The 9,905-nt window shown below is 37.0% G+C and overlaps 1 protein-coding gene across 1 annotated transcript; it reads left to right on the top strand.

Moving 5' to 3' along the window:
- The first annotated feature begins 1,180 nt into the window (after nucleotides 1–1,180).
- On the top strand, nucleotides 1,181–3,401 carry LOC104601365 (Eukaryotic aspartyl protease family protein). Its single transcript, XM_010264660.3, has one exon. It carries the CDS (start codon nucleotides 1,369–1,371, stop codon nucleotides 2,752–2,754), a length of 1,386 nt encoding a protein of 461 aa, XP_010262962.1. The 5' UTR covers nucleotides 1,181–1,368; the 3' UTR covers nucleotides 2,755–3,401.
- The last annotated feature ends 6,504 nt before the right edge of the window (nucleotides 3,402–9,905 follow it).

Below are 9,905 nucleotides of genomic sequence, written 5' to 3' on the forward strand. Positions count from 1 at the left end.
AGTGGTAAATTTCAGTGTTTTAAAAACCTACCTAGAGGCCAAACCATTTTTGCCTCTTGACATGGATCACCGGTCCGACCATCTGGATCGAACGGGTCAGACCATGCCAAATTTAACACACACATATATACACACGCATATATATATATATATATATATATTTATGTATGTAATTATATATGTATTTTATCAATAAATAATATATAATTATGGTCTATATATAATATATGTATTATTTTATATTTAATTTATACTTTTTAATTTTATTTTAAAGTTTTTATTTATAAAAATATTAAAAATTGTAATTTGAGGCCACAAAAGGGGATTCTTGAAAAAAAATGGGGCAAAGTACCTATGACACCTTAGAACACATAGATATCAAAAATCTATTCAAAATTAAAAAAAAAATCACCTCAATCAAACATCGAAATGTAAAATTATAGTGTGCAACCCATGATCCGATCATCGGATCACACAGGTCAATAGTCCAACCGTCTGAATTAGACGGTTTTTGACCATGCACCAGGTCAAAGGCAGGTTAAAAGCACTGGTAAATTTTCCACTTTGCATGGGTGTAAGTAGTTGATGGCCATATCAACTCATTTGCCCTATTGACCCAAAACCAAAATATGTGATAGGAGAGAAGCTGACTATAGGTGTAAGTGGTTGATAGTTTGGAGCTGGATTTAAATTAAAACAAACAGCAAGCCTGGTTGAATTTGTATTTCTTTATCATATCATATTTTTCCTAGTTAAATATGAGTTCTTAAGAGTGATAGGCAGATGTAAATGCTCTCACGATAAGAGCTCAGCTCCTTATTATGTGAATGTCCTTGGAATCCAAAGAGTTTCCATCTGATCAAAGTAATTCATTTCATCACTGGAGTGAGGAATTGGGAATAAAAGTCTAAGACTCCGGAGTGAACTGAAATCCCTTCTCTCAAATTCTTAAATGTCTATTTCGACTTGAAAGAATGGTTGAGCCAGTCCAAACACTAATTATGAAGTTTCTTTGCCATGTGAGTCGTCTACCGAGTACATGTGATGGCCAGGCCCCTCTGATAGTCTGATAGACCAGTCATCCCGCAAACCCGTGATAAACATTTATTCCTAGATTTTATCTTTACAGTTTACACAGACACAGACATGGCAATTCTGCTATTTCTAACCCCCGCAATGGCCTATTATTATATATCATCCACCCCAAATTCGATTCCCCACTGCCAATTTCTCTGCGTCTTCTTGACTCCTCAGTCTCTCTCTCTTGGTTACTTCGATAAGAAACAAAAAAGCAACTAATGCTCACATTCCTATAACAGTATAACTCCTCCCTGTCCAGTCCATCCCTCTCTCCCACACAGCAAAATCATGGCTTCTTCATCCCCATCTTTTCTCTTCTCTCTCCTTTCTCTGTTCTCCCTTTTCTCCTCCATTTCTTCATTGCCAACCATTACAGTCCCTCTCTCACAATTCAACAACAATCCATCTCCAGATCCATGGGAGAAGGTCGCCCACCTCGTCTCCGCCTCTTTACTCAGAGCCCAACACATCAAAAGTCCACCTGACACCCATCCCACCAAAACTCCTCTGTTCGCTCGTAGCTATGGTGGCTATTCAATTCCGCTCAGCTTCGGTACTCCCGCTCAAACCATCCCTTTTGTCATGGATACTGGTAGTGATCTGGTCTGGTTCCCTTGCACCCATCGCTATCTCTGCAAGAATTGTCCTTTCTCAAGTCTGAATCTCACGACTGACCCAATTTTCATCCCTAAAGCATCCTCCAGTGCGAAGGTTTTGGGCTGCAAAAACCCAAAATGTGGTTGGATTCACGACCCAGATGTTCAATCCAGATGCAGAGACTGCGACCCCAATTTGAGTAACTGTACACAGATCTGCCCACCTTACGCAATTATCTATGGTTCAGGTTCGACGGCTGGGATTTTACTCTCAGACATACTCGATTTTCCCGAAACAAAGGTACCCGATTTCATTGTCGGATGCTCGCTTTTCTCCTCCCGTCAACCCTCGGGAATCGCCGGCTTCGGTCGTGGGTCACCCTCATTACCCTCCCAGCTCGGTCTGAAGAGGTTCTCCTACTGTCTTGTCTCTCACCGCTTCGACGACACCACCGAAAGCAGCACCCTTGTGTTGCACGGTGGGTCAGATTCCGACGGCGGAAAGACTAAAGGCCTTACATACACCCCGTTCGCGAAGAACCCAACCACCGGAAGACACGCATTCTCCGTCTACTACTACGTCGGCCTCAGAAAAATCACCGTCGGCGGAAAACGCGTCAGGATCCCGTACGATTATCTCACGTTGGGAGCGGACGGCAATGGTGGAACGATTATAGATTCTGGGTCGACGTTCACCTTCATGGAGAGGCGAGTGTTCGACTTGGTCGCAGGGGAATTCGAGAACCAGGTATCTCATTACCGCAGAGCAACTGATATGGAAACCATGACTGGGTTGCGTCCCTGTTTCAATGTATCGGCCGAAAAGACAATATCTCTGCCGGAATTGGTTTTTCACTTCAAAGGAGGTGCGGAGATGGCTTTACCGTTGGCGAATTATTACTCCTTCTTCGGTAAGGCAGGCGTGGTTTGCATGACAATCGTGTCGGATGACGTTGTCCCCGACACAGGCGTATCGGGCGGACCGTCTATTATACTGGGGAACTATCAGCAGCAAAATTTCTACGTGGAGTACGATCTGGAGAACGACAGGTTAGGGTTTAGTCAACAGATTTGTTGAATATCGGAGGATGTCGGCTTCGTCTAGATGCCGGTACGTTACGTTACGTCATTTTGCTGCACTGATACGTGTAAAATTCCCTACAAGAATTGTTGTATTTCTGCCACGTGGAGGATTGGCCACATGGTAAAATCATCACTCCATAGTGTCTAGAGTAATATTGGCCGTTGATATTGTAATTATTATTTTTAAACCCATTAACGTTTTTGCGTTGGATTCCAATCAGACAGTCGAGAGCTCGTGCTTTGATTGATAAGATGTTGTAGGATACTTAATAAGCCCTCAGCCCCGGTGGCATGTGGTCAATTATTTCTGAGTTGATTCCAATCGGACGGTTCTGGGTAACATGGATTGCGTTGCAATTGTAAGGATGCTATATTTGCTATCATGGCTGTAGTGCTCTTTGTTTTGAGCCAAGTCGTCGATACAGAATAACAGAAGCACTCTTTGTTTTGGGCCGTATGGTTGGACTCTAGTGAAAGTGGACCATGATACAAAAGGCTAGTTAACGGATGTGGCGCATGTTTGTTTTGGGCCTTGGGCCCATTGTTGATGACACTTTGTTTGACGTTGCTATGTGATTGTTGGTTGGTTCTATGGACTATTTTGTTGAAGGCAAATGCATAAATAATTGACATTCACATGGATATGATAGTGAAGCTCTCATAGCAACATGAACCATTGCTGTTTACGTTTATATGCAAAACACACAATAACCTATTATGATTTTTAAATTTAAAGAAAAATTTTCAATTAATCAAGTAATATATTATATAACCTATTACGAACTAATAATATACGTGAATATATATGCTGGTCGTGTCTATTGAATTCTTGTTGTAGTTTGTTTTATGTCCCAATTTGCATTTGCAGAAAACAATCCAAAGGCAAAATTTTATAGTAGTTTTGTGGTGAAAAGAGAGGGGTGTTAGTATGGACCCGATTCATATTCAATTTATGGGTCCGACGATTCAAATATGTTATTGTTATGTTTTTTTTTTTTTTCATATGGATTCTTTGACTAATGCAAAAATATAGACTAAAGTGGCGTTTGATAATACTTTTCAAACCTCTGAAGTTTGAAAATGTTGTTTTTTAGATGCCACCTATGTTTGGGTTGAGTATGAAAAAAGGATCTGAAATGCATTTTCAGATCTGAATTTGTAAGAGGTGGACCAGTGACTTAATGAGCTTAGATGTTTTCCAGACTGTGTTAAAAGACAAAAATACCCATTCTCGTTATGCCCTTCTCTCTCTCTCTCTCCTTCTTCTTCGATCTCCACCGCAAGCTTCTCCCTCTGTTCTTCTCTCTCCCCCCTCTCATCATCATCATCATCATCATCATCATCATCATCATCATCTTCTTCTTCTTCTTCTTCACTGGCGATGAACCAACAGTGTTCGATCTCCCTCTCCCTCTCTCTTTCTCCCCTTGTCTTCCCGCTACCGCTGTTGCAACTCTTAAGAGTGGCGTTCGATTTCCCTCTCCCTCTCCCTCCCTCCCCCCCCCCCTCTCTCTCTTTCTCCCCCCCCCCCCCCCCCCCCCCGCAGTCTTCTTGCCACTGCCGCTAAAACTCTCAACAATGACGTTCAATTACCCTTTCCCTCTCCCTCTCTTTCTCTCCCTCTGTCTTTCCACCACCACCATTACAACTCTTAGTAGTGGCATTCAAATTTTATTTTAAGAATTTTTTTTTTATTTTTTATAATTTTTATTTATATTAATTATTAAATATTTTAATAGTTTTAATTTAATAATTCGATAATTATTAAATAATTTTTCATTGCTTCATGGACTTTATTACTATTTTCATTATTATTTTAACTTTTGATAATTTATTTTTAATTTATAAATTTATACGTATTTTCAATTTTATTCTTATTTTAATAAGTTTTTAATTTTTTTTCAATGTTATTCATATTTTATTCATATTTTTCAATGTTATTTTGAATTTAATAAATTATATTTTATGAAATAGTACAAAATAAACTCAAAATTACCAAATAGTCTATTTTAGGGGTAAAATAGTAAAATTAAGAAATTTCAGATGCTGAAGGTTTGATCCAATACAAACAACCTTGTCTGTTCAGAGCCTCTAAAAAGTCAAAAAGCATTTATATCTCTTTTCAGAATTATCTGTAAGAGTGAATTTGTAGGATATTATAATTTCAGCTCCTCTTCCTCCCTTATGAGGTAGGCTATAAGCTCAATGATATAATTTTGTATGTGTTGTCTCGAGTTTTTTTTTTTTTTTTTTTTTCGCATTTTCATCTTGTTTTCTCTATTCTCTGGTCTTTGTCAATCGTTTGCAGGTATTGGGCTAGTTCTACCAAAAAAATAAATGAAATTGATAGGCAAAATAAGTTTATATACAAAGTATTAATTGTAATTTTGTATTTACTTTAATTAAATTTAAAAACATGTAATTCTAATATGAAGTTTTATTTACCATTTAGATATGTATCAGCCCAATTCGTATGTATCATGCCCCTTGGCCCAAAAGAGATGCATGTCAAACTGTAACAGCTGTATCTTATGGATATTTGAAAAATTGCCCCAAAGAATAAAAACTTTCATGGCGAAATTTGCCCGAAGAAAATGGATAATAGCGACAAATGTATACCCAAAAGGGTCATAGCAACCATACTGTGACAAAGAAGATTTATGGGTAATTGGAAGTCTGTCCAATTTTTTTATGGGTAATTGGAAGTCGGTCCAATATGAGAGTTTACTTTCCCATGAAAGGTCCAATACGTATTTCTCCCCTAAAAGGAATGAAGATATTGTTCTTACCCTAGGAGTGAACAAAAGACCAAAACTAAAAGACATAGAAGGTTGGCCCATTGAGCAGTTTTATCCACCAGCCAAAGTCATTTGCAAGAAAACTCAGGCCATGGGAACCAAAAAGTCTGCAAGTCTAAGTCAAGGCAAGGATTGATGAATACATGACAATACAAGAGTGATGATAGTTTGGACCAAAATGAATCCGCCAGGCAATTGGGGTTTTCTTTTCCTTCTTGCTGGGAATGAAACCTTAGGCTCCGTTTGGAAAGAGAATAATTACAAATATATAGAATGTAAAATTAATCTTGTATTTTGTATTGTTTTATATGTATTTAATATTATACATATTTGTATTTATACTCTTTCCAAACTGAGCCTTAAGCTCGTAGACAATGGTGCAACTTGGGCCAGGTTATCCCAAACCCAAATGAAAATGGTCAGTTGGGTTTGGATGATATTGAAATTTGGGTTAAGGTTGAGGCCTTTGCCAACGCAACCCAACCCAGTGAGGCCTTTCCAAGTACACTAAATATTGGGGTAGGTTTTTTGACCATTAATTGAGTTTTGGTGAAACCCAAAACTTTAGGGATCAGGGATGGTATTTGTCCATCCTAATCCGGACCTGAACCCACCCCACCCCGTTGCCATTCCTACTAATTTTGTCCTTTTACATATAACAATGCTAAAATCAATGAACCTTGATCCTCTCTATCTCAAGTCTAAAAAATCTAATATATATATATATATATTAAAGGAAGGATTTCAGGCTACAATCCTATTGTTCGAACATGTGGCTTTTTCAAATTTAGGCACATGGCATTTTCTAATAATAAAGCTCAGCTAATTATCACCATTCAGATAATTGGCCTTCTCATTTTCTAGAAAGCTAGACACGTGGCAATTTTTGAGAAATTCTTGTTAAATCCCACAACCCACTACTAGGCTACAACTCCCCACCACTCATACACATGGCCTTTTTATTTTTTTAGAAAGTTAGACACGTGGTATTTTCTGAGAAGTTATTGCTAAAGCCCACAACCCACTACCACTATTTTCAATCAATTATTAAAAAAATGCAGAAAATGTAAGAATAGTTATCCACAACCATATCAATCTCATTAAATCATTAACCATCTACTATTCATATTCTAATAATTATTGAAAAGCTACTTTTTGAAATAAAAATTTCTTAAAATTTTAATAATTATTTAAAATATTAATAAATATAAATTTAACAGTATTGATTCCATAATGTAAATTTAACATTACCGATTCCCCGTGCTTCATTCACCAGTTAATAATAAAAAAGCAAAATGAAGTGAAGAAACGAGTTCAACCCAAAAAATCAAATCGGGTGAGAGTTACACGACCTTAACTATTAATGTACCCAAAACACCAAGAAACAGACAGGTGGCATATAAGTTTGGTCCTTCTGATGTGACCAAGGTTGGTGAAATAGAGTCTGAAGACTCAAATATCCGCTTCTTGTCACGGGTAAGCAAAGGTTTCTTTGATAACTAGTGAATGAAGGGCGTGTTTGTTCTTAGACATACGGTGCAGAAATTGTTTGTTTATGCTTACTAGTTTACAAATTTATATAAACTAGGAAGGGGAGGGCCCATATCAGTGTCAATAAGTCTACGTGAGGAGCTAGACTGTTTGGCACTAGTGTATCATGGGGTCCCATTTTTGTACCTTCTGAGCTGGAATCTGATAATCAAGTTTATGGATCCATTATTAATATTTGAATTAATGTGGGAGAGCCTATGAGGTGTGTGGTTGACAGTTTGCCTGTTTTGAACCACTTGTATCCAATGCTGCTGACAATAACTTGTGTGACCCTGATTTATATAGAACGAATTTGAAGCGTTTGGGGTTGATTGAGATGTGAATTACTGAATTTGATACCGTTGCTGCCGTGATTTGTGTGGTGATGCATGGATGTAGACTCTCCTTGTCTAAGTAATTTCATAGTTATATGGTTTTTCTAACAAAAGCTCTAGGATCTTCATGTATGGTTCTTTGTGAATGTGCATAGTTAACACTGACACTTGAACACACAAAAGTACCTTTATATGCTTGGTTTGATGTAATGTAGGAATGCCAATGGCATGGGTTAATCAGGTAAACAAGCATGTAGGACAGCTAAAGAGTTGGATTCAAATATATAGAATATTCCTAGATCCAAACAAACCCATTAGCATATTGAGTCAAATTAAATTTGATTTGGATCAAATTGGGATATCATATTATTAGTAATAAACTATGAATTGCCATCATCTAATGCTGGTCCCTATCATCCCTGCCTCCCTGGTCTTGGGAGGAACTGAGTATGGATCTAACCTTTAGCATTATCTTTATTATTTTTTTCCTTTTGCTCAGATCACCACTCATAAACATGAAAAAAAATAATTCAACTTCTATGAATCTAGAAGTGAAGAATCCTTCGATAAAATAAATAAAATAAACCCAAAACTCGATCCAGCTTATCTAATACATATATTTGATAATGTTTGTGCAGATATGGACATTTTGTACTACAATATTATTGGATTCAGATTGGATCGGCTTGGGATGGCTAGATGGCATGATGTGACCCTTTACTATATGGATTTTAAGTATTTTTGTCTTTTTTCTTATTAGTTTTTATCTATTCTCCTTTTCCTCCAAATTCCCTTCCATTTCTTGACCCATTTCATTCTTCTAGCACTGCCTTGGCCCACTCTATTTGCAGTGCAGTTCAAGTCTACAGTTAGGGATGTCAATGGGTCATGGCATAGAGTATTCTTGTAATATTTTATGATTTTTATCTTATAATCTTAAAGTTTTAGAAATTTTTTTTGGGAGAATGACTGATCAATCCAACTCAGAATTCTTTAGCCCTACCATATAGGAGAGGATGAATTCTGACTTAAATTATTGGCTTTTAAATTTTCAAAATGCGTGAAATAAAAATATAATTGAAAAGCCATTGGTTGGGTTGGATGAGTATTAGGTTAAACCCTATAAGGTCAGAACAGGTTTGGAAACTACATGTAATTGAGTTGGGTCAGGTTTAGTACAGATGTGACCATTGGAGGGTCGGCTTTGGATTTAGGCAAACCCGTGCTCCCTAACTACAGTGGGGGTGGCATCAAGTTAGCTTTGGTTTAGGTTAAGCTCGGGCTCGGGTTTGGTCTAACCAAACCCAATCCCTTTACATTGAAAAACTATATCAGGAGCAAAACAATTTGTAGGATTCTTTTAAGGAATATCAAGACGTTGCCATAAAAATGGTTTTAGAATTCATGGTACCTCAACTCATTCTCACTCTAACAAGAGGCTATGGTTACGATAGGATACACCCCACATTGGGCATAGACAATTAATTGGTTCTTGATTTGCCAAAACAAATTCAGTACTACAATTATTTATTCTTCACAATAACTAAAGAGACCTTTTGAAAATCGGGTCAAATTCCAAACCATATGCATAAAACTTACACTAGGTTCCCATTTGGTAACCGCTGAAGTGACTGAATTGAATGATTTATTTGTTTGTGTTTTAGTAGATAAAACAATTTTGTAATAAAATATTTAAGGCTTTAGTAATCCATTCAACTTCAGCTACAAGCCCCAAGCTCCTTAAAAACCTTTCACTAAAAGACAAAATAATAAAATTTTAATTTAAACCAGCTGTTATCAAATTAATGGTCTTGAGATGAACTAATCCATTACTTAATTACATATTCTAGTTTACTAATACATCCAAACATCAAACTAAAATTCTTTGTAATTTCTTCATGCATTTTGGGATACAATTTTTTTTCTCTTTCAAGGCCAAACTGGAATTTTGTATTTTCCAATTAGATAATAAGAATTTTGGAAGATAGTGAGGCACATGCCTCGATTTAGTTAAGGCCTAAGCCTTAGTTGATACCAACATACAAGGCAGTGAGTTCAAATTATTGTTCCTGGATATGGGCCTGGTTTACACTAGGCCCCGCAGGCTGGACCTAGGTTTTTACACCAAGGCCTTGATTACCCTTTTACTGGGTGCAGGCCCAAACAAGTCTTTGTTGGACCTAGGTTTACCCTTTTACTGGTGTAAATCAAGGCCTTGGTTTAAAGACTTATTTTAAAGATTCAATTTGACTAATCAAAACTCCACCCATGAATTTTAATAAAATCCATCTGATTGGTTAACACATTTATGATACTGGTTGATTAGATACAAGCTTTTTTGGATATCATATCTTTCCCGTAGGTATTATAATCGAACCCAATATACTAATATATGGACTGTTGTTTGATTGTTTCTGCAAGAATGAGTCTTATTTAGCCTCGCTTCTACAATGTTTAAGCAAAGTATAGGGTTAGCAGGATTA

The sequence above is a fragment of the Nelumbo nucifera genome, chromosome 2 (assembly GCF_055504915.1).
Source record: "Nelumbo nucifera cultivar China Antique chromosome 2, China Antique-T2T, whole genome shotgun sequence".
Lineage (NCBI taxonomy): Eukaryota > Viridiplantae > Streptophyta > Magnoliopsida > Proteales > Nelumbonaceae > Nelumbo > Nelumbo nucifera.